This window comes from Falco naumanni, chromosome 15 (genome assembly GCF_017639655.2).
Source record: "Falco naumanni isolate bFalNau1 chromosome 15, bFalNau1.pat, whole genome shotgun sequence".
In the NCBI taxonomy this organism is placed as follows: domain Eukaryota; kingdom Metazoa; phylum Chordata; class Aves; order Falconiformes; family Falconidae; genus Falco; species Falco naumanni.
The window spans coordinates 11,626,823-11,651,463 of record NC_054068.1 but is presented as its reverse complement, the minus strand read 5'-3'; the positions used below and the strand labels follow the sequence as shown (position 1 = coordinate 11,651,463).

Sequence of the window (24,641 nt, the reverse complement as noted above, 5' to 3'; positions counted from 1 at the left end):
TTAGCCCGCCAGAATGGCTTGAGGAGAAACCTGATAATGGAAATGACATAAAAAAAATCTGTATTCTGAATGGTTGAACTTTGTTTCAGGCTACCTACACAGAAATGGGTTACTCTGGATATACAGGTGGTTGATAAACTATGAACACACTTTCTCTCTTTGGATCCATAGCCTAACTCCAAGATCCTAAGTGCTACCATAAAAAAAAAAAAAAAATATATATATATATATATATATAATATGGGCTGAAAAGAATTACCTGAATGGATTTTTTCATTCTTCCAAAGTTCCTTGTGATATGCTTATTACTACTAAGTGTTGTCTCGGCTTTAAAACACAGTCACTTCAGATGTGACAGAGCAAATCACTCTGAAGCATAGACATTTCCATGCAAGGTTTGTGTTCGCATGTGATTTCGCTTGTATAAACACAGATTTCATTACAAGGGAAGAAAGAGATGCCCAGAACCAGACACGTCCATGTATAAACCATTATTTTTTACTTAAGCCATTACACCAAGAGAGGGCAGTGGGCCTGTTCCTTCACCCTTTACTCAGTTACACATTTGCCATTCTTTTCACCACTGAATTGGGTCAAACCCAATTCAACCAGTAATTTCAAACCAGTAAGTGCAAAGCACTGAGAAGCACCTGCTTTCTCCTAACCACAAAGCATCTTCCACTCCCCCCCCTTTAGTGCAGAAATCTGTGTGGAGCACTCCAAAAACCATTCCTATCCTCCGACCCCCTGAAGCAGGTAGATGAGGCAAGTTCCTCAGGGGTAATTTGCCCGTCGGGGTGGGGGGTAGGGGTGGAAATCACTTGAGAAATTCCTCTGCCACCCCCAACCTGCTGCAGGACTTAGATGGTGGTGAGCAATCTCTCAACTCTGTACACAGTGCTAGCAGACAACTACTCCCTTCCTCCCCAACATGTGACTACTCGCTTGGCCTCTCAGTCACTGCCCACCCCCACGTCTCACCCTCTCCGTGTCCCCAGCCCCACGTCTGGGACTGGCGAGGGTGAGGGGTGGAGAAGGAAGGCCTGCACAGCCACATTTGTGTGGCAGGATGGGCAGAGGCTGGCAGCATCGCAGCAACACTGCATATAAAAGGAACAGGCTTGGTGGGAAACTTTCAAAAAGCCACCCCGCGGTCGTGAAGACAAATGCCGCTGAGTATATACACACCCACAGCACCCCGCCCGGCGCTGGAGCTGCTCAAGCCCTTGCCCAAGCCAGGATAAATAGTCTTGGTGCAGGGTGCGTGTGTGCGGTGAGATGAGTGGGAATGCCACATGTGAGGCCAACCCCTGCCCACAGTCCTGCCACACTTACCTGCTGCGCCCGCGGCACGCTGCAGCAGCACAGCCTCCGCCTGCCATCTTCTTCTGCAGCAGCGTGGACCGCAGCAGCTGTTTTCACATGAGTGTGATGGACTAGACGGATGATCCCCAGAAGTCCCTTCCAGCTCCAGCTGTCCTGTGATATTTGGAGCAGACAGTGCATAAAAATCCTTTCCACCACCCAGCGTTTACAATGCATGCCTAAATGCTGCTGAAACAGGCAAGGCACGGGATCACACATGAGACTGGAGCATTGCGGTACTGTTCGCTTTGACCCTGGTGTTCGGGCAAACATCCCTGAACATGCTGCTGTGAGAACTTTTCACCTGGGCAATGACTTAGGGACTTTAAAGGCTCAGTCGGTGTGCCAGGGTAAGGGTTTGGGTTGAGAGGAAGAGAAAACACAGAACTGCAGCTGCAGAGGGCTGGGAGGGGGACTGCCAAAGCAAAACACTGGCTGCAAAGAGCACCGTGCTGTGAGAACTTTTTTGTCTAGGCCGCGGTTGGGGGCCTTGTCGAAGGCTCAGCCTACAGTTAAGGTTAGGATTAGGGAACACAGCTCGCTTTGGCACTGTGTTTAAGGCAAGTGTCTCTAAACACTTTCCTGCTATCAATAATTTACCCTTTGTAATATTCCAGGGCACGCTGTGTTTATATAACTATTGAAACACCTATGTGGTAGATAGGTGATCTTAATTTTGAATCACAGAACGGTTGATTCTTCTGCCACCGAAGACCTGTTTAATCTACAATTCATTTAAATTAATGGAAAAATCTGCTTTGTCTGAGGCCATAAATGATTTGCTGAAACCACAAACACACACGGTGAGTCACGGTTCAGAACATAACTCAAACGACCAGGATTGTATTCCCATGCTCTAACCACTAGATTACAGTCCCTCCCACATATACCCTGCAATAATCTTTGCTCAAATGATAACAGCGTTTCCCCACTTTACACGTTGGACGGCATTACTCAGTAAGGCACATCATACCCGACAGGAGTACAGCTCTGCAGGGCTGGGGGAGGAAGGAAGCACAAGTAAAAGTCATTATTTTAACTGGACACCACTACAATTTAACTCTTCCCTTGGAAAATTACCAGCTCTGAATCCCCCGATTTACACCTATCCGAATAATTAAAGACTTAATCCTGACCCGCGCTCATCTACTACCCATCCGAGCAGCGAGCGCTCGCAAGCCGAGTATGGCGGTGGGTTTTGGAGGAGCAGTCTTACCCTTCCCCCGCCCAGCAGAGCCACACGAACTCCACCAGGTAGCGGCAGACCCCCCCGGCACCGGGGGCCTGCAGCGGGGCAGGGGCCGGCCCAGAGGCCGAGTGGGGCGGCCGGGCTGCACCTGCCAGGGCTGAGGCGCCTTGGGCCGCCATGCAGGGGTACGGCCCGGCTGTGGGCCTGGGTGTCAGATGTTCACCCTACCGGGGCGTTCAGTCCCTGCCGTCGATGTGCCACACTGGACATGCCACGGTGGCAGCGAGCGCTGGGGAGCTCGGTTATCCCGGGTGGATCGCCCTCCCCGGGGAACGGGACGCAGGTGGCTGCTGAAGGGGACTGGACCCGGCGCGGCCTCCCCTCACTCGCCTGAGGCGCGGCCCAGAGCCGCCGCCGACCCGCCGGCAGGCAGCGCCCGAGGCCGAAGCCCCGGGGAGGAGCGGACGGGCGGCGACCGGGGGGCCCCGCAGACCTCACAGCCCCCGGGCGCAGCCCCGCAGGCCAGGCCGGTCGTTATTTCACCTCAGGGCCGGCCGCCGCCACGGGGCAGCTCTGGGAGGTGACGGCCCGGCCGGAGCCGCCCCCCCGCCCCTCACGGCCGCTCCTTCCCGCGCTGGCGCCCCCCGCGCGCCGGCGGCCTCGAGCGGGGCGGGGCGGGGCGCGAGCCCGCGGCGGGGCCGGCGGCTGCTGCTGGGCGCAGCGCTGGGAGCTGCAACGGCCGCTGTCCCCGCGGGGAGCCCGGCCGGAGCCGCCGGCGGTGCCCCCGGAACCCGCCCGTGCCCCTCGTCCCGCCGACACCGGAGCGCTCCGTGGCGACGCCTCCGGGCCGGACCCGGCCGGGCGGGGGCGGGGGCGGGGGCGGGAGGGGCCCGGGGCGTGCCTCGCCGGGAAGGGCCGGGCAGCGGCGGCGCTGACGAGCCAGCGGGGCCTGGCCCTGCCCGCGGCCGCCCCTCGCACTCCCCCCCCCCCCCCCGCCGTGCCCCGGGTGGCGGCGCGTCCCCTGCGCCCCGCGGGAGACCCCCGGCGGGCTGGCGGGGCCGGCGGGGCCCGCGTACGGTGGGCTGCGTGTCCTCGTCCCGCCCGGGGCCTTCCCTGGCGGGGGTGGGGGGCGGCAGGAGGAGCCCCCGGCTCAGCCGTGGCGGTGCAAGGGCAAGCAGAGCGTGACTCACCGGCCCACATCTGACACCACAAGTATTTAGGAAATTGCCGTGCTCTTAAAGGCAACCGTGTATTTATTTCTGTGGGGCGAAAGCGAGGGACTTGCGCTGCACGAAGGTGTTTTCGTCCCCGGTGCTGGCCGGGGACACGGGCGCTGGTGGGGAGCAGGACAAGTGTCCCGAGGAAGACGAGGGCTTGTGTGCTCCTGCTACAGAACAAGAACTGGAAACGCACAGAGAGGCCGATGGTTATGGTAGAATATATGCTGTTTATTTATGAACATAACCAGGACTTCTGACAAACTTTATATGCAGTCTTTCCCCCCCGCCCCAAAATTCAAAAAAACCCACCAATGTGTGCATATACATACATGTATACATACCCATACACACACCCTGCATACGCACACAGCACATGCATACACACGCCCCCAGCACTGTGCTCCCACTGTCACGCTTTCGGACAGCTTCATGTCTCCGCCTTGTTTTCTCCCGTCGTGACTATTTCTAACCGGACAAATTCTTGTGCAGCTACGACATGAGGAAGAAACATTCTGCACGGCTACCAGCGCTCCCTGGAAGGGGGCCTGTTTGTTTGTTTATTTTTCTCTCTCACCCTGGGAGAAGATCCAGAGTCCAAAGGTGCTGCAGCACCAGGGACGAGCCTCCTCGCTCTACCGCAGGTGTCCTGCAGCCCCGCACTCCCCTCCAGGCACCCCTGCCTGGGGGTCGGGAGGCAGCAGCCGGCCCAGGACAACATGAAGGTGGCAACACACACTCACACTCACCCACCCATTCAAATAATAAAATAACATTGCAGCACAAGGGCATAGTCTCTGTCACCAGGTAAGAAAGTCGTGTGATGGCAAAGATCTAAGTAATACAATAAAAATAAAGTGTAGCTAGTATACACGGAAAGGCTTTCACATTACATGAGGCACAGCTTGGACAGACAGAGACTTGGAGAGGAGCTAAATGTCCTGGAATAAAGCAAAATACACTGAAAGTTCATAGTAAATACCCGCATCAATAGGTATTTATTCACTTGTGCTTCGCCACGTTGTGACATACAGTACAAGACACTGCTGCTCTTCCTTTTGATGGAGGGAGCTCACCGTGCTCCCCTGCAAGCTGCTGTTCCACCAGTCCCAGGCTGTCCATTGGCCACGCAGCAGCGGCGGCCTCTGCCCCACTCCCAGCCGACGCAGGGGACAGGGCTTGGCAGAGGCAGCCCAGCCAGGCTGGGACAGTCCTGGTAGCAGTCCGGCAGCTGTCCCGCACCTCAGCGCTCCAAACTAGGCGTCTGGTGCTGCGCGTCTTTCGGCCTCAGCCCTCTGCTCCTCACCGGCCTCGCCACTGCTGCCCCTGCCTACTGCACCGCAGGCCAGCTGGGGCCGGGGGGGGGGGAGGGGGGGGGCTGGCCGGCACCCCCAGGCACCCCAGCCCTCACCCTTCTCCCTCAAACCCTGCCAGGCTGGGGGGCACAGAAAGCCCCACAGCTCCTGCAGCCAGTTTTTAAGGCACATCTGGATTGCTATGCATGCTTCGTTACTGTCATTATTATTGTTATTTACCCTGTGTAGACACGTGGGCTTTTTAGTTTCTTCTTTCCCCTCGCCTTTCACCTTATAAAACCCACCATGTTTCAGCTTATTTCGCGTGTCATCCCTAAGGCACAAACCTTTTAATATTACAGCTGCCTGGCTTCTGGTATTGGTCGTTAATCGTTAAAAAAAAACCAAACAAAACAAAACCAAAACAAAACCCCCAACCCCCTCCCCCCCGCCCCCCCGAAACAATCTGAGATCGCTGCGCTCCGGTACGTATAGTATCTATAGGTGAGCGAGGGCGGCGCCGCCAGTCCCGGCGCGGCGCTAGGCGCAGCTGCCCATGGCCTTCACCAGCGAGCTCTCGGGCAGCTGCCTGAAGATGCCCCGCAGAGTCTCCAACTCCCGGGTGAGCTGCTCCACCCGCTTGCGCAGCCGCTCGTTGTCGGTGGTGAGCTCCAGCACCTTCTGCTGCGTCTCCACGTTGCGCTGCTTGGCCTTGTCCCGGCTCTTGCGCACCGCGATGTTGTTGCGCTCCCGGCGCACCCGGTACTCGTTGCTGTTCTTGTCCACTGTCTTTTTCGATTTGCTCCGGTGGTCCGCGGGCATCATCTTGAGGGTGCCCGGGGCGGGCAGGCCGCCGGGGGGGTGCGGGTGGTGCGGGTGGTGCGGGCTGGGCACGGGCGTGGGGGGAGGCGTGGGGTGCCCGGGCTGGAGGTGCATGGTGGTCTGGGCGCAGTGGGCGATCTGGTACTGCAGGTGGGACGGGTGCTGCTGCGGAGCGTGGTGGGGGTAGAGGGCCGACAAGGCCGCCGACTTGACCTCCTCCTCCTCGCGGGGCTCCTGCTTAATCACCAGCGGCCGCAAGCCGGGCGCGGCGATGCGCTCATAGAGGGGGTCGAGCTTGCCGTCCATGTAGCCGGCTACGCAGCCGAAGAGCGGCTGCTGGTGGTGCTGCTGCTGGTGCCCCGGCGCCGAGGCGGCGGCGCCGGCCCCATGCATGCTGTGGAAGTCGAAATCCCCGGCCAGGATGGCCTTGGCTTTCTCCTGCTGCTTGCTGTGCTGGAAGAGGTCGGCCAGGAACTCGTCGTTGAAGGCGGCGGGGTCGATGTAGGCGCTGATGTCGATGGAGTTCTCGTTCTCGCAGATGTCGCCGAGCTCCGCGCCGCCCGCAGCAGGTGCCGCCGCCGAGGGAGCCTCTCTGTAGCTGTAGGCGCTGCCGGGCAGGGGAGTCTGGAGCTGGTGGTGCTGGCTGCTGCTCATCGGGGGCCGGGAATCGACCTCGTAGAAGTTGGTTTGCTCCATGAAGCACCTACAGTCTGCCGGACATGGTGAAGGGCTCCTGCAATCCAGGTTTCGGACGGTGCGGCGGCAGCGGCGGCGGCGGTTCTACCAAGCCTGCGGCACCACGGCCCTCGGCGGCGAACGGCACCGCGGCACGGTGCTGCAGGCACGGCACGGCACGGCACGGCACGGCACGGCACGGCACGGCACGGCACGGCACGGCGCGCCCGGAGCCCGTCCCCCGCCCCAGCCCGCCCGAGCCCCGCTCGCCGCCTGCCTGCCTGCCCTGTTGCTAGTGGGTTGCCTCGGTCCTGCGAGCCGTATATATACACCCCCGCAGCAGGGCCGGGGATCGCCCTCTAGTGTCCAACCTCCTGCTGGGAACCTTTGACCACCGCGCAGCCGGGTCTTAGCGCCTCGGTAGGGCAGAACCGCCCGCCTCCGGGAGCCGCCGCCGGGCCAGCGGCCCGCACGGCCCGGCCCCCGCCGCCGCCCCGGGCTCGGCGGGCGCAGGGCGCTGGGCTTCGCCCGCCGCGGGGGCTCCGCGCTGATAAGAGGCCCGGCGAAACAGCGCGGGGACTTTGCGCCCTCCCTGCCCGGGGCCGCTCGGCGGGGCAGAGCGGCCACAGGCGGCCGGTACATTTCCACCGCCCGCCCCTGCGCCGAGCGCTCCGACCCGGCGACTCCTCGGCCGCGCCGCGGGGAACGGCTCAAAGTTCACCGTCGCCCGCGCGTTCTTGCGAGCGCTTGGCCGCTCGGGAACACTCGCCCCGCCGTGTTCGCCTGCGGGACCCAAGGCGCTGCTGCCCCGGCGGCGCTTACCTGCCGGCAGCGCCCTGTCGCCGAGCGGGCTCGGAGCGGGCTCGGGGGGTGGGCTGCGCCGCGCCCCACCGCAGCCCGGCTTCACCGGCGGGGCCCGCCCGGTCACAGCGGGGCCCGCGGCGCCGGCCCCGGGCGGCGCTAGGACCCGGCCGCGGATGGCGCCCGGCGGGCAGGGGCGGGGAGCTCGGGGGGGGCAGCGGCGGCTCCCCGGCTCCGCTGGGCTCGGCGCGGTCGGTCGGGGCCTCCCTGCCAGCTTCCGCGGCGAGCGGCGGCCCCTCAGGCCCGGGGGGCTGCCCTCCGCGTCGGGACAGCCCGGGCCGGGCCACCTGCGGGCCAGCGGCCCCGCGGCGGTCGCCGCTCGCCGGGAGGGTGGGGTAACCGCGCGGTCTGCCCCGCGCCACTCAAGCAGGTAGATGTAATTACGGATTTCCCAAAACGCACACGCAGCAAGCTCGGCCCGTGTCGAGCGCGGACCGACTCCCGGCGTTTACCCGAGATAAACACGGGTGAGCCGGGTCCCGCTCCCCGCCGGAGCCGGGAAGCCCGGCCGTGTGCCCGGCCCGCGGCCGCCCCTCTGGAGACGCCTTCCCGGTCGCCTTCCCGACCCCGTGTCCTAGCGGCCTGGGGAAGGCGGTGGGTGCTCCCGCCCCGGGGCCGGGGCAGAGGAGCCGCATGTCTGCCCCCCCCCCGGGGCAGCCGGCCCCGTCCTGCCGCAGCCCCCGCCGCCGCGGGAGCCCCGGTCTCAGCTGCGGCTCCGCAGGGGCGAGGACGCGGTTTCCTCCTGCCGCCACCCCCGGCAGGCTGCAGGGCAGATGTGCCTGTCCTCCCCTGCACACCTCCCGGGTGCACCTCGGGAAGCCCCGCGGGCATTCAGCTCTGCTGGTCCAGAAGGTCCCTTGGGCACAGAGGAAGGACAACTCAAGGCCGCTGGAGCAGGTGCGGGCTTACAACTGCTATGAGGAGAGTTGCAGAGAAAATTATTCAATCCTAGTGATGACTGGAGAAAAAAAAAAAAGACAAAAAAAACCCCAACCCCCCACCAAAATGCAAACGCAACCTGCTACAATTCTTAGTTCTGGATGTTCCAGTAAAACACAAGCTTGTGACAGTAAAATCCTTGCTCAGAAAGGGTCTGACAGATTCCTTGCAATTAAAAGTAACTGACAAAGTCAAACAGGAAACAAAATTACCACGTACCAGGAACCCATGTTTTTGTACCACACACTGCACATCTGAACCTCTGTTCCGCCACCAAAAAGCAAGGCCAACAGAGTCAGTTGGCTTTTGCCCTCTAGTATCCCCTCAGGAGAACAGATTCTGTGATTACAGCACAGAAACACACTAATTTACAGGCTAATTTACAGGCTACAGAATACACTTTTCACTATCAACAGAAAAAAAAAAATCATTCCTAAATTCTTTTTATATACAGTCAGTATTTTATGAAAGTATGTGTTGCCTTCACAGTAGCAGCAGTGCCTCACTGGGGTGCTTCAGCGGCCCGTGGGGAGCTGTAGCACTGTCTAAACAACCAAAACACTAGTAAGAAGAACTCTGAACAAAGTCACGATACAGAGGAAAAGCCTCAAGTCTGTGACAGGAGCAAGTCTCGGATGCTTCAGAGTGGAGAGTAAAATGTCCCCAGCTCCACCCAACTGCCCAAATTCTGCTTGTTCAAGTGAACCGACTCCCAGAAAAAGGACAAACCCAGAGACGGACTTTTTGCCTGCTGGGAGAAATATCATCTGGAATAGTAGCTGGTAAGCAGTTTATACTTGGAGCTTCTGAAAGGCTTTATCCGACTCTGAAGTCAGCAGAAACAGGAATAGGCCATGGACATTTAAAATAAAAGGTCAGTGCTGCATGAAACAGCAGAAGCGTATAACTTTGTCATTTAATAACAATACCTACGCCTCTGTACTCTTAAAATGCTCTCACATTTTATAATCATTCTGACATTAAGGCCTAACCACATATTAAAAGAAATTCAAAGTAAATCAGAAAGTTTAGGATCAGATTCCATTCCTAATTACTGTAATTAACGAACAAGTCCCCACAATTTAAGGACTGGTTTGCTCAGTATTTTTTTTTTTTTTACATAGACCACTTTTATCTAAGTTAAGAACTTTTAAATAATCTCTTTTTACACAAAAACAGAAATTCCTGTTCAAATTGTTTTAATATTGTATAAAATGAGGTTCCCAGACTAGGACAAATACAACAATTCTTTGTCTTTTTATTTTCCTGCCTTCTTTGAGGGCAAATAAAATGTTCAGAACCTGATCTTCCCTCAGACGAGCCCAAGTGTGTATTTGCACCTTCACAACAACTGTGACTGATACCAAATATTTCAAATTTTATGTCAACAGAACACTTTTGTTCTTATTGCTTCGGTTACATGTGTCAGGGAGTTAATTTAACTACAAGAGGAAGGATGTGTGTTGCATACTATGGATCCCTGAAGCAGCGCTGTCAACTCTTGAGGGTGCTATTCTTCCATCTCAAAGCAGATCTCGCTGTCTGGGAGCTAGGGGAGGACGGGGGGGGGAAGCACTCCACAATTCAAAACAGCACCAAAAGTCATTTATACGAAGTCAGCTGCACTGGTTGCTGCTAGTAGGGAAGGAAACCGAATAGAAAACCAGAATCGTGGAGGAACGTGAGCATCTATCTGCTTTAAATAAGTGATTTTTGTGACTATGAAGAGCTTTTAATTGCACCAGAACACTGAAGTCTGTTCATTGTACCTGAACTTGGCTCCTGTGCTGTTTTCAGGCCTTTGACTCCCATGGGCTGCAAAACAGGTTACCTGGCTACAGGATCCAGGCTGGCTTTATAGGCTGCGTGGGCAGTACAGTGCTCTGCTCCCTGATCCAGCAGCTCAGAATTATGTACAGAACATGGCATGTGGCAGCCCTGTTAAGAATCAGAGTGCTATTACACGTTTATTTTACTACCTCGTTAAACTAGAACATTTCATTGCTACTGACAAAGCTCCAGAGTGTCCTGTTGGCATGTAAAACTTCTTGGGGTGAATGCCAGCACATCCCAGCTGCTCCTCTCTCCCACCTGCAGAAGGGGTGGGGGGAAAGGAGACAGATTTGGCTAGGGCAGGGATGGGCACTGTGGAGCAGAAAGGACATGTCCTGGGAGTGACAAGGGGACATTACCCTCAGGCTGGGTGTAGTGCTGTGCCCCGAGTGCACCTGGGGAGTAGGCAGGGATGGAGCAGCAGTAGTTTCCTATGCAAATAAAGATCTGGCAATCTAATGTTTTAATTGTTGTGGTGTGACAAAATGAAATCTTGTCCCCTCTCCTGTGTTTTCTGCCCCAGGGAGGGGAAACATAATACTGCACATAAAGGCTGCCACACACGATAATTTTCAGAGGAAAACGCTTCACATGTCAAAGCCTTGCAGACCAGCAGACCAGTATGCAGGGTGGTATGACAAGAAGGACCTTGCCTTCAGCTGGGAAAGGCAGCTGGTGACCGATTACCATTTTTGAATTGCAGTTTGGTCCAATGACAGATGATTTACTTAACATTACAGCCTCCCTCCTTTGGAGAAACACTTGTTTACAGCTCCAAGGTGAACTAACCCAAATCCATGCTATCTTCCTCTTCCCTTTTCACATTATTCTCCTTGTCTTCAGGATCTCTCTGACCATGTCCTCAACCCTTGCTGTCCTTGTGCTCTGCTGACTTCTGGCCCCTCTGCTTTGCAATTACCAAGCTAGCTGACAGGGAGCAACTTTTCACTTCCATTTGCCTGATTACTGCTCACTTCCATTCAAATGGTGCTCATAACCCAAACTGTTTCTAGCTTGTCACCTGTAATCATGTGCAATCAGTCTGTGAAGTTCTAAGTGGTTTATCTGTTTACAATTTTTGCATAGTTAATGAGCCATTACATACATAGTTCCTCTCTTACAGTTAGGACCATATTTCACTGACCATATTCATGGTGCCCAGAATATTCCAAATGCTTTTCAGATATAGGATTAAGTTCTGTTCCAAAGAACAGACAGTTGAAATATCACCAAAAAAAGAAAGAAAAAAAACCAAGCACATGATCGTATTGTTCCTCACCTCTCACCATACTGTTTTCTTTTGCAGCATTAGGCCATCACTTTTGCCTTAAGACTTCCCTGGATGATGTTTACAGTTCTCCTACTGTATACATAAATTACTCCTTTGCTCAATATTTGGCCTATCCACAAATCATCCATTCTCTCTCTATTCTTTTAGCTTAGACTAAACAATTATCTTCCTTTTTCACACTGGAATTTACTTTCCAGGCTTCTGTCTACCTTACAAACTTCAGTGGTTTCTCTCATCATGAGCAGTCCATAATTGTTAATTCATTCACGTTTACATCTCCATGGGAGGTGGAGCAGTGTTATTACTCTCTATTTCACAGCTAGAAAACTGGGAGATGGAATGACTTGTCAAGGCCACACAAGAAATAAGTAGCAAAGCTAAGAATTTGATCGCTGCTATGTGCTGAGCTAATATCACAACCAACGAGCAAGCAAAAGTTTGACTACTACTTCCCTACAAATGAAAAACTTTATATTTTTCATACACTTCCTTGCTTTTTTTAATTCTTTTAAATGGAAAAGTTAAATTAGTTTTTATCTTAATATATATTTATTTCTGAATACATCGTTCTTTTCTTTTTTGTTTGTTTGGTTTTTTTTGCCATTGTATCCTTAAAGGAGCATATACAAAATACAGCTTTTAGGGGCAGAGAGTTCTCAAAATACTCTCTGAAGACTGTAACTCTTAGAATATGGATGGCTACTTTTCATGGCAACATCCAAGGTGGGGATCCAAAACCAGAGATCTAACCTCCTTGTAAATCCAGAAAACTGGAACACAACTTGTACCTGTGTTTGCACAGAGGTGACACCAACTTTGGCCATTTAATTTAGATGCTCTCAGAGTGCCTGCTTGAGCTATGCAGGGAACTTCGGCTCACAAATCTCAGTGTCCTCAACTGCACCTAAAACTAGATACCAAAATAACAGCATCTCGATAGTCTTGTCATGCATGAAGTCAGCTGGACTGCACACCTGGGTTAGCATCACTATTTAACAAAGCCATGCCAGTTAGAGCAATAGCATCTCCTCACTTGTATGATTAATTCACTCTGATACCCAAAGCATATTATGATTATCAGCTCTTCCTAAAAATCTAATTTGCAATACTAACTGAAGTAGCAGCTAAGGCTGAATACATATATTGGTAATTGTTCCGGAACACACCTATGTGAACACCGCAATGCAACACTGAATCACACAAGAAGAAAATACCCTTGTTTTTCTATTACACATACATGTGTTCTGACTTTGCATTAATCCTTTGAAAATATCCATGTAGTCATCCTGTAACATTGTTCTTCCAATGCAAAAGGTAGTTTACTGGGCTAAGCATAACTTTGGCAATGTTTAAGGAGACCATTTATAGTAATCCCAAATCATCTGGTTTTCAGAAGGTATATTAACAAAGATGGGCTAATACATTTTGAGAAGGCAACTTAAGCAATGAGAGACCTTACTACTGACTTAAATGTTACTTTTTGCTGACCTCTTTGAGACTTTCAAAAAGGAGATGGTACAGCATGGCTCAGGCTTCATCACACTTTTTAGATAGTTCTTGTATGCACTGTGGACATTATTCTGGGAGTAATTGCAAAAACAAACAAAAAAATTTATATTATGGAAATACCAAAATATATTAGGCACTTTCCAGAAGTATAGAAGGACATCCCTTTGCTACACAAAGAATTTACAATCAGAACAAGACAGGAAAAGTAAGAACGATGGGACTGGAAAGGAAGAGGAAGGCCAGCTTATAAAAATTAAGTCCCATTTCTTAATTATGTATTTTAGCATGTGGCACATCCTGTCACAAAATTTAGTCCCTGATATGGACTAAGTTCTATGTTCTCATCCTCTCTTAACCAACTTTACTCCCCTTTACAGGAGACTGTTACAAGGATCAAAATTAATCTACAGAGTAAAAACATGGTAAAATGTTACATCCTGTAGTATAGTATGGATATGAAAAGTGCATGCTGTTGTTCCACAGATAACACATTGCTGAATCCATGGCAGACTTTGGTGGGATGAGAACTGCATGAGGCCTCTCAGAGAGCTCAAGGATCTGGTGGGCTTTTTACACGCCTCCTAACACTGAAATTATTGTGTGATTCACAGGTCAGACAACAGGATAGTCTCACTATCTAGTAGCTCATAGTTTTTGATTCCCAGCCTGCAAATATTTGATGCTCAAAGTATCTAGGGAATTAAGGACTAAGACCTGGAAATATGAAGGCAATACACCTTTGGTGCAACCCTTCTTTTATTAATGTCATAAAGCATTTGACTTCTGTGGCAGAAAGGTCTGGGGTCACACTCAACTCTTATTTTAAAATGTCAGGTTTGATAAGTATTGACTCTATATTATAGAAAGCACTTTTACTGCTTAGTGTGGATGCAGGGAGAAGGAAGAGAGTCACAAGGAAGCTCTGCAAAGTTCTTACAGTCACTCGGTGACATCACCAATGAATCCAAACCATGATCAAAGCAACCACCAGCACCACGGAACAACAGATGCACAAAGGAAGCAAGTCAGAGGCAATCTCAGCTTGGAAATGATCACAGTTTTGTTATCAGTTTCAAGCTAATAAGACTGATACTTCTGGTATCAGAATTTCCCTGACACTCCTAAGAATAACCACTGCACAAAGATGCGACTTTAGAGGCAACTTACACTTGGGAGCTGGCATACATACAGTGCTGAAGTCCCCATTTGCAGCGTGTTCACCCTGCCACAGTGATTGCACCTCAAGACTGACCATGTGGCAGGCTGATGGGGCACCAGGTCTCCTGCAGCCACTGGCAGGTGACACGATATGGCCCTTCATTCCCTGCAGGGATTCCAAAAGTCACTTGAAAACATCAGGGAAAGGACCCGGCACTCCTGCCTGCTGAGGTAACACCTATTCTGCCTTCTAAGCCTTCATAGAAAGAGAATTTGCACACAGTAACATTCAGCATCCCAGTCCTGCTCATAAAAGTAAGGAGACATTATTCATCGCTGCCCGAGTTCCACAAGACCTTCATATTTACATTTTTCTGTTCAAACTGGAATCTTACGCTTTAGGTAAAACAAGTCATACGTGCAATAAGAGTTAATCACAAACCAGGTGAGTCTAACGATCAGTAGGTTTTTCCTGAAGGGATCACAGTCCCATAAAAATCCAGAAACTAATGTTAGGAGGTTATAAGGACATTTCAAAGTTTTGGAGGAAAACAGGACTGGCTACCTCAAATTATGATGCCTGGAACAAACGTTCCTTCTGCTTCGTTTTTAAAGGCAGCTGACAGATGAGCTACAGAGTGCTTTAAATAAACATCAGAATTCATATGAAAAAAATCAGACGACCTCTTTTGATGGCAGTCATAATCTTTTTTATTCATTTAATGGAAGCATAAAAATGATATTTTGCTTGCAGTAACATTTCAGAAAGTGAAAAGCCAGTTAAAGTGCTAGGCTGTTTGCAAGATGTTTTGGTATCTACATCCTCATAAAGCAATGCTGAAAAGGTACTGCCCTTCAGCTAGGAGGCAGCAACAACATCATGTGACTTACATGGCCATATAGTTAATACCAGAGCAAAGTATAATCAAAGCTAATCATTCAGCAAGAGCCGGGACTGGGAGGTTTCTAATTCCAAACAAAAAGTCCTTGCAAACTACATGTCTTCCTAAGTGAAAAATCAACCAGCTATTAATTGGGTTCCCATACTGCAAAAATGTCTATTTTTTTTCCTTCTACTCCCGTAATTAAAGATAGGAAATGGGAGTAAGTTTTTGGAGTTTAAATTGCTCACTTTGAATAATTCTTACAGGCCTAAACAATTAAACTAGATGCTAATATTATGCAAATTGCATATAATAATTAATACAAGCATAAAGCCTACGTTCCTTAACAAACCCCAACATTCTATTAATGGGAAATATGAGCAGTACAAACTGCTCACATTTATGACATAAATGTAGTAAACATAAAGTGAAATTGAACATGGCAAAGTAAAATTTAATTTTAGAAAAATAACTCCTATATATTCTTTAAAGGCAGGGAAAATCTCCAGAGTTTTAATTATATGAGTTGCATGGTTCTAAAAAGAATTCATGCAACATGTTTTAGTGTTGGGTGCTACAGTATTGGACTTTTTTTTTACTAAAATATATGATTTGAAAAGGAAAATGAAGATTTAAAACCCCACATGCCACAGAACCCATAGCATGGGGAAGATGAATTTGCCTGCAATCTGACATTTAGCTGTCAAAAGAGAAGGACAGAAAAGTGTAACTCGGCACAGAACCCTGTTGCTCCCTGTCAGAGAAACAATTGCTGACAGTTACCACAGCCGACACAGCTGGTATTTAGGTTGGACAAGACAGTACAGCTGATAGTGGGTTAGTATTTTCCATTTAAAAAGGGGCTATTCCACACCAGCATGTTCTGGGGCCTTTGAGAAAGGCTTAGTAGATGGAATTTATATAACTACGTGCAGGGTTTATGGATCATTTAGATTTAACTTAAGTCATTAAGATATCATTCGCATCTATGGTAGGGTCTAGACCACATAAGAATTACTTTTCTCCTTTATTAATAAACTGGAATAAACATCACTTACCCAGCTCAGGATGTCATTGACAAAAGTCTGAGGCTCCCATTTCCTTCTCTTTTATGGAAGTGCCAGACACTGTGGGCCTCCTAACTATAGCTGCCCCTTGCACATAGCTGTGCAGGCTCAGCTGCTGATTGGTTTGGACATGCAAAAATTGGTGCCTGTATTTTATGGAAGATATTAAGACCTTAAATATGTATGTCCCTATTATGAGAAAAGGCTAAATGTTTAAACTGCGGGAAATCCTGCAGGTAGAGCTCAGATCTCCTGACACATCAGCTACAAACTGAGTCTTCAGGAAGCCAGACTTTGCCCCGGTGCCCTTTGCTGATTTGTTTCAGTGGGCTGACAGCTATTCAGTCAAATCTCCCTTGCAGCACTGCAATACTTCTAAGTCCTTAGATCTACATATTTTAGTCAGGGCTAAAAAAAATTCATCTGGTCGTAGAGTATCAGAACCTGTGACATTTATCAAATTGTAAGCCTACTCAAAACCTTTCCAGAAACCTATTTTAAAACACTCAGAAAGAAAGAAAAAGCAACATGCTCTTCAGTTTTCCCATAGCTCAGCTACCAATGCTGCTATAGCATGAAGTATCCCAGAGGTGTCTGTGAACTCTCACTACACCTACAGTCACAGGTAGCGTAGCTTCACGTGATGAAAGCCAAAGAAATATAGACCGTTTCAGAATATGCTGCAGTATTGTCTCCTGATGCCATACACTAGGGTTGAATAAATGTCCCCACATTAAGACAGTGTTCACACAAATGAAATACTTTGTTATAAACTTTTTTATACTTAAGGCACTGGCATTTGTGCTTGAGGTTTTCCAGTTATTTATAGCACCAGAAAAATGTAACATCCCACGTTAGCCTGTTAGCAGAAAGATAGTCTGTCATAGCTGGAGTTCTCTGGGACTGGCTGCCTACGTGCATATTCCTGCTAGGAGTACACATACACCTGTGGGCACTCATCCCGTCCTCATTCTGTTCATAGGAAGGAAAAGACCAGCACATGCATTACACCCCTCAGTTTTATCCCACCTGCTGAGTCCCTTAATGTCAAAGGACTTTACACAACAGGAAAAAGAGGATGTGAGGTGAAAGTACACATAAACAATGTACCTCAAAGAATTTCATTTGCTGGTAAGCAAAGTCCTCTTCCCCAGCTGACAAACCACATTTCCACCAGGACTGTAGGTGACTTCAAAGCAATGGCTGTACTCCCTGGAGGAGGGCCTCAAAAACCTGGACAAATGATTGTGACTTTTACCACATTCGCTGTGTGCTTTGAAGGTTTCTACAATTGTGTACGCCTTGGCAAAGTCCTCTTTGGAATGTGCGTGTTCAGCAAATATTGGGTATGCAGAGAAAACAGCCTCCAGAGAAGCCACTGTGTTTTAGTAGAGTAAGTCTCTGCCAAGTGGCTGCTGGTATTATGCTGTGGCCAGTGCACACACAGCACTGGGAGTCTACAAGACCAAGTTCAGTATATGTTGAAGTGTTGTGTGTTCCCATCAACTTTTCCTTTACATGTTACTCTTTTTTGTCCCATATTTTCACAGGCTGTTCCCTTCTAAGTCACCAACATCAACTTTGTTGTAATATTGCTGATCCTGAATTCTCTCCTCGAGTAAAATTCCCAATAATTTCAGTTGGTGTCTTAATTGCATAAGAACTTCTGACCAAATAAATCATGCCTGATGCAGAAAAACCCCACGTGACGGCTAAAGATCTCAGAACAAGGAGTTTCCTCTGTACAAAGATTTGCTGAGTTGGTTTTTAAGGCCAGTGAGATGCAGAAACATGCCCTCAAAGGACATGCTGGCAATGAAGGGAGCATAAAGCTTCTCCTAATTGTCCAGGGGAAATGTGATCTAGTTACTACTGTGAGGAGAGAAAACCAGATGAGTCCTTCTCCAGTGACACTGCTGGCCCTGGGACATGGCTTTTTTTACAAATGTGGCTGCAGTGTTTATATTCAATAGAAACCTAGCACTAGGTTGTGTCTAGTAAGTTCACTATGACAGAGATACTCAGGTGCCTGCAAGTGTAAGCGTAATTTGTTCTTCTGGAAGCCTGCAATATATTAGAAGGTATGCAGAGCCAAAGCAGAGAGCTGTGTCCCACTGTGTTAGTTTGGAATTTGCTTCCATTTCAGGAGGCAGAAAAAGAAAAAAACAGTTAACTCACTAAATGCAGAGAATAAGCTTTCTTGAAGGAGGATGGCACTGTTGAGGTAAGTACTTCTTTTCTGTTGTGGACAAGAGAGAGACTCTACTTGCCTGACCAAAGTATCATGGTCACTGATTATCTAGCACAAAATTCTCCTAGATGTTAGTAGCAGGAGATCAATGACAGACAGGCTGTGATTGCCAAAACACTTTCTCAAACTGTCCTCCCACGCATCTTGTACGACCCAGGCATAACTAACTCATTTTCTATTCACTTCTATGAACAGAGGTGAGGCAGAGTAAACAATCAGATGGACTATCCCCTGACAGGTGACAAGCGCTCAGTTTCTTTTTTCTTTTCAAGTGGCTGTTCATTGAGCTTTTTATGGTACTTCAGAGGTCACATAGGTTGCAGGGAGTAAAGCTGTTGATAAGAAAGACGTTTGTGTCCTCATTCTGCCAGCACCATGAGACTGAAGAAGGAACAGAGCTATGCCTCTCCAATTTAATTGCTTTTCTGGAAGGATATCTATTTTAGTTCTGAAGAGCCATTTTGAAGTCTGGATAAAATTCATGCCTAAAACTATTTATTCTTCTTGATATCATGTGAATAAGGTAAAGTTCTGCACTAGAGTATAGCCCATGACAAATAATGCCCTAGTAATTATGGGTGGGGATTTTCATGCAGTGACTGATGATGCCTTGGAAAAGAGCCATGGCACTGTGCATTCAGAAGCTAAGCTATCTAAATCCTTGCAGACCTCATTTATGCTTTTGGGAATATAGGACAGGTGTGGCAGTTACTAAACCTGGATACTTGAGAATTCACCTCTTATTCCCAGGTGTGGGCCATTAATTCTCGCTCAGACTTGTTCAGTTCTAACAAGTCTCTTTTGAACCAGATTTCATATGTGCACATATACACACACAATACATAGCATTTTCCTTTCAATCCATTTATCTACTTTGTTTTTACTCATCTTCAGCTATGCAGCCTCACCTTACCAACATTTTAGATACACATGGCAGCAAACCTCAGTATTGATCAGTGGCAGCGTACAAATCCCTGTCAGACTCTGTAGATACCAGAAGACCTGCAGTTTGCATTGTTTAGTGCAATTATTGAAGAAGTTCAGGTAAAACTCAAGCCAAGCCCAAGTTAAACTCACAACAATGGCTATACCAATTTTAATTGGATCACTAGACATCAGAGCAATGCTCAGCACAAACATAGGTTGATAAAAACAGTAAAATCCTGTAAAAACTGTAAAGGAACGTGGCACTCCTTTTTGTTAGATGCTCTTCCAGAAATCTGAACACTTTGGGGTAATGTGACACACCTAGAGCCTCCTCCCAGACCAGGCATTCTTCAGGGACACACTTGCTATTTTCAAACTCAAATACCTACAGGAAGGCTTCTGATTCCATATTACGATATTTCTATAGAAGGTCATAGATAGTAACCTTTGCTCACTTTGAAGGGACTTGTGGCTACTGAGCACTAATGTATATCTGGTCATCTTTATTTACTTAAAATCCATTGGTCATCTTCTAAGCAGTCCTCTGGAATACCATGAAGAGAGGATGATATATGTTAAATTTTGAAAAAGCACACATTTTTGTGACAGTATTTTTAGGTGCAGAGAATCATCACAAGACGGCAAAGGATTACTCAGGGTAATGAGATGGCCTTCTACCTGCAGATCCCTCAAGAGGTACTACAAAAATGTTGTGGTATGTTTCTCAGATCAAAGTACCATCTTGTGAAATAAAACACTGGTACTGGAGAACCTGAGCTGGTTTGGCTTGAAGCACAAATTCCTGACAGCATGAGGGATAAGCATAGGCTGGGTAAGAGTTTCACTAAAAAGCAGTTTTTTAATTGACAAGTATTTTGTAGTTATGAAAGAGAAGCCCCTAATACGTGACTGTCAAAGAACCCAGCCTACTAACCAGGATAACATACAAAAACGTGACACTTGCAAAAATGGGCATGCCTTCGCCTACACAGCTAGCTAATTCTAGAAGTGCTAGCTTGACGTTTCTGATTAAAAAGTTTAACTTCCCAATAATGGCATGGAGCAAAAAAATGGCAATTAAGGAATTAAGTCTCAGGGCAAAACTAATGCAGCCTCTACCTAGATGAAACCAGTCCATCAGGAACGAAGTACCAATCCCTCACTTAAAACTGTACAGGAAATGGGAACAGCCTTAGCCGGAGAGAATTGTTCTATGCAACACCTATAGAAATGACAGCTTGTATTTCTAGTAAAAGTGATCATCAATACATTAGTTTTCTCAGTGTAAGATTTCTGTGTCAGCCTGATTCATTTTGCTATCACCCAATAGCTTGCTGAAGATGGGGGGAGGGAACAGTTGTCTGCTTTTCCTTTGTCCTCCTCCATTTGAGAAACATCCCCTTTATTCTGCCCATGTAATTGAGTTAATCTTTTTTCAGAAGCCAGTATGAGTAACTCTAGATATCTGAATAACTTTAATATTTTGGTAACTGCAAATAAGGGAAGTAGTACTGGAAGGTGCAGAACTAGAAATGGGAAATACTTAGTTGTGAGACTTATTAGCTGCAAAGAGAGAAAGAACAAAGGCATTGGATTTTTCCTGTAAATGAACTCCAGGCAGTGTTACAATAAAATGGATGTTAGCTATTAGAGCAGAATGGCTCCTTTCTTTACTTAGCATTTTCTAGAACAAAAGCGCTGTAACTTTCCAAGCCTATAGTGAGTCAGTGCTAGAATTAGAAGTACGATCCTGAAATAGTCACCGCTAAGCAATGTTTCCCCTCCTTTCTCTTCACCTATTCAAAAAGGCTACCTCTGACAAATCACCTATTAATAGACAAATTTCTATCATCTGAATTACTAAATCAGATTGAAAAAAACACTCAGAAATTCTGTGTTTAACATACATCATCTTTTTCAAACAGATGGAGGTATCCATAATGCTTTTCCTTTCTGAATTTTATTTTTTTCCAAATACAGCCAGATTCCTGATAAATGAAACCCAGCAATCCTTCTGCTTTCTGGGGCTTTTGTAACTTCAGCTCTGCAAAACTTTGATTTCTAACAGTAGGATTTTGGTCTTGGTGCAGGTCAGTCCTGAATGCAAAAAGTAATTCTTGTAATACCAAAATGTAAGGGTTATTAAGGGAAAGGAGGTTTGCAATAATAAGATTAGGGGAAATCTCTATTACAGACTTTGTATTTCTGGGATATTCCTGAATGAATGTGATTTGCTTGGTGATCATAAGGAATGTAATCATGTTCAGACAGTCTTTCTATCCAGTTTTGAACAAATCTGGGTTGAGAGAATAGTGGTAGCAGTCACCAAGAAAAGGTTTTAATTTTGTCATAATTCAGTGCATTTGCCTTCAAATACAATAACACACTATACATCACAGCCTGGAATGGTGTGGTTTTACCTAAGGGGCCTATTTATTTCTAGTTGTAAAATATATATACAAATACATTAATTTTTCTCTCTTCTGAATCACTGGAAAGGAAATGACTGACTGCTCATCTAGAAGAATTCAAAGGCTCATTTCATTCAAAGGATGTCAGTCAGACCAAAGGTAAAAACTACACAGTAGCATCATGTGAGAAAAGTAAATTAACAGAAATGTGCAAGTCTGAAGTAAAAAAATCCAGTGAAGGTTTACCCATGAGGGAAATAAAGGCAAAGAACTGAATGCTTACAGGAAAATATTTTTTTTTAAAATGTAGGTTGTAGTCCAGGGTGTTTGTATAGGTTTTATTTTAGGACAAAGAAATAATTGCCCATGAGGACAGGGGTAACACACATAAACAGTGGAATCAGACAACAGAAGTGATTCAGTGACAAAATAATTTTCACACTGTAAGTGGAAGGCTGTGGAGAACCTCTTAAATGTTTTTATGTAAGTGTTAAGGGAACACTTCTGCCTCCAATTCCCACAGTTTCTATTCCCTCGATAGCCTTTCTGCCTCTAACTGAGATTTGCTATATATTACTTGAAGATGCTGAATATCTATGTAATTTTTTTTTTTCCAGGGACTAAAGCCTTTAAAGAACTATGAGACTGGATTATGCACATGAAAATAAGATACTATTACAATATTATGTATAGTTATATAGGTAGACTGCTGCTATAGGAACACATCCAGAATCAGAATGAAAAGGACTCCACCCCAGCAGGGACCAGCCTGCTTGTGGCACCTGACTCCAGAGCTACTGTACAGCTTGTAACTTGTAAATAAGCAGGTAAACTATGTATTTCAATGCCACATCTCAAGAGCACTTGGCCATATATTTCTGTGATTACTTTTTACATCACTTCTATCATATTCTATTTTTACTATAACACTGTGGGGAAAAAAACCCAATATCCTCCAAACACTGAAGTACGCTGTGTGATGGTTTTCCTGTAATAGGGTACAATGCCAACCAAGTGCTGGAGCGCCTTACATGCATGGAATTATGTGTGAGCTTTAATGTTTAAATAATCAGACTCTATGAGAATAAGTTGGTCTACATTTTATTTTCTTCAGCTTTCTTTGATGAGGATTAACGAATGAATAGTCATAAAGTGCTCTAAAACCCTAGGAAAGCACTCTAAGAGCACACATTTACTTAACTATTGTGAGCAAAGGATAATGTTTAGTGCTTACCTGGAATTTCGCTCTAGCTGTAGATGGATGAGTCATTGTCACAGAAAATGTAACAGTTTCAACTAAGAGGCAGAAAAACATTAGAGATGTTAAAGCAAATACTTGATGACTGACAAGGAAAAGTGTCTTCATGGTAATGAGCTGAGTAAAACTGTTTGCCCAGACTAATCCTCAGAATTCTTCTGCAAATGTGGTTTATTTTCCACAGGGCTTTACAAAAACAACACCCCCCCACCCACCCAACAGCCATAAAAATGGCAAATACAAATAATTCTATCTACGTTACTGAGCTCTGCAACTCTGCTTACAAACTTTTTTTAACCCAAAAAATTAATGTTTACAAGTATTTTTTTTCACTTCTTTTGCAGACACAACACATTTCCCAAGCAGGTCTACATGCTAAACTGGAGTGGCATACAGATTGGTTCTTTTCCCACATTGCTTTTTTCACTGCCTGCACACCTAAACTTGTTCAAAACTTGCTAACGCTGCCAACCAATGATTTTCACAACTGCCCAGTGCAAATACACACACCTTTGTACTGAAGCGTGTATTTCCCATTTGAAGGGATATAAAGGCATCCTGTGCACATACAACTTCAACTGCATGCACATCCATTTCTACACTGTGCTTGTTTAGGCAGAACTAATGTGATGTGAACCAAACTGCCTGGAAAATGCTAAGGACGAAAAATTTTCTTTTCTACAAGGGAAGTATTTTATAACAACAAACATATACCTGTGAATCGATGCATAATCTTCCTATGGCATTTAACTCTATGATCTACATATGCCCTTACTTGCCAGTATTTTTTTGATTTTTTTTTTAGTACATTTGCAAAGGAAAATTAACTAATAATCTATGGAATTTGCCATGATTTCTGTTGTCAAGAGAACAGTTAAAATCTTTATTTGTCACCTTCGGTATTGCTTCCACCTGTATCTCACAGCATCCTACAGAGGCAAACCACACAGCAGCTAGACCGAGATGGAAATACACCACCAGGTGTTAATTAACAGCCCAGGAACAATTAGGAGATGCCAATCAGCACAGAAACGAAACACGACCTACTCCGCTGCCCGCGGGGCCCGGCCGGTTCCGTGCCAGCCGCCCCCGTGAAAGCGCCCAGGCGGGCCCGGGGCTGCTCCTCTCTCACGGGGGCCGGGAGCGAGCTCCCCCCGCTGCCTGAGGGGACGTACCGGGGGAACAGGGCCTCGGCCGCCTCCGGGGGAAGGCCTTGGGCCCACCTGGAGGTGCCGCGGGGCTCCCCGGCCCGCAGGGGGCAGAGGGCCCACTCGGCTCCCCTCAGGCCGCAGCGGACACGGCCGCCCCGCTGCCCTTCCCGCCAAACCGCGCGGCGGGAAAGGCGGCCCCTCACACCTGCGCAGCCCCCGCCCCGCTGCACAGGGGAAGATGGCGCCGCCGGCTGGGCCCGGGCGCGGCCAGCCGTGCAACGGCGTTTCCCTCCGCCCCGGCCGCAGCAGCGCGACGGCGGCGCTGAGCCTGGGAGAAGCCGTGACGGGCCTCGGGCCGCCGGGCTCCCGAGGGGGCGGGCGGGGCCGGCGCCGCCCCGCGCGGGCAGGGCACAGCCCCACGGGACACGCACCCGCCCCGCGGCGGGGGGGAGCGACAGCCCCCCGCACGGCCTCGCCCAGTAAGAGTGCCGGCGGCCCGATTGGCCGCGGCGGCTGCCAATCCGGGCGGCCATTGCAT

At 48.3% G+C, this 24,641-nt stretch overlaps 1 protein-coding gene and 2 long non-coding RNA genes across 6 annotated transcripts in view; all 3 read right to left on the bottom strand.

The window, feature by feature from the left end:
* LOC121097977 overlaps window positions 1–3,086 on the bottom strand; it is a 29,950-nt gene extending 26,864 nt beyond the window's left edge. For 2 of the 4 annotated variants that reach the window (XR_005831136.1, XR_005831135.1), the window contains exon 1: window positions 1,336–3,079. This is a non-coding gene — a long non-coding RNA (uncharacterized LOC121097977). Of the gene's footprint in view, window positions 1–1,335 lie in introns of all 4 variants that reach the window. The other 2 variants (XR_005831138.1, XR_005831137.1) reach the window with 2 other exon arrangements.
* An 895-nt stretch (window positions 3,087–3,981) lies between these two features.
* On the bottom strand, window positions 3,982–6,763 carry CEBPA (CCAAT enhancer binding protein alpha). The gene has a single exon (XM_040615463.1). It carries the CDS (start codon window positions 6,582–6,584, stop codon window positions 5,607–5,609), a length of 978 nt encoding a protein of 325 aa, XP_040471397.1. The 5' UTR covers window positions 6,585–6,763; the 3' UTR covers window positions 3,982–5,606.
* Window positions 6,764–14,815: 8,052 nt separating this feature from the next.
* Window positions 14,816–24,528, bottom strand: LOC121097743. Its single transcript, XR_005831070.1, has 3 exons — window positions 23,847–24,528; window positions 22,929–22,990; window positions 14,816–18,344 (listed from the first exon to the last, which is right to left on the bottom strand). It is a non-coding gene; the product is annotated as an uncharacterized LOC121097743 (long non-coding RNA).
* Window positions 24,529–24,641: the final 113 nt, after the last annotated feature.

Bases quoted from the DNA above. Each gene is read 5' to 3' on its own strand.
- CEBPA (XM_040615463.1), bottom strand. From the start codon at position 6,584: ATGGAGCAAACCAACTTCTACGAGGTCGATTCCCGGCCCCCGATGAGC.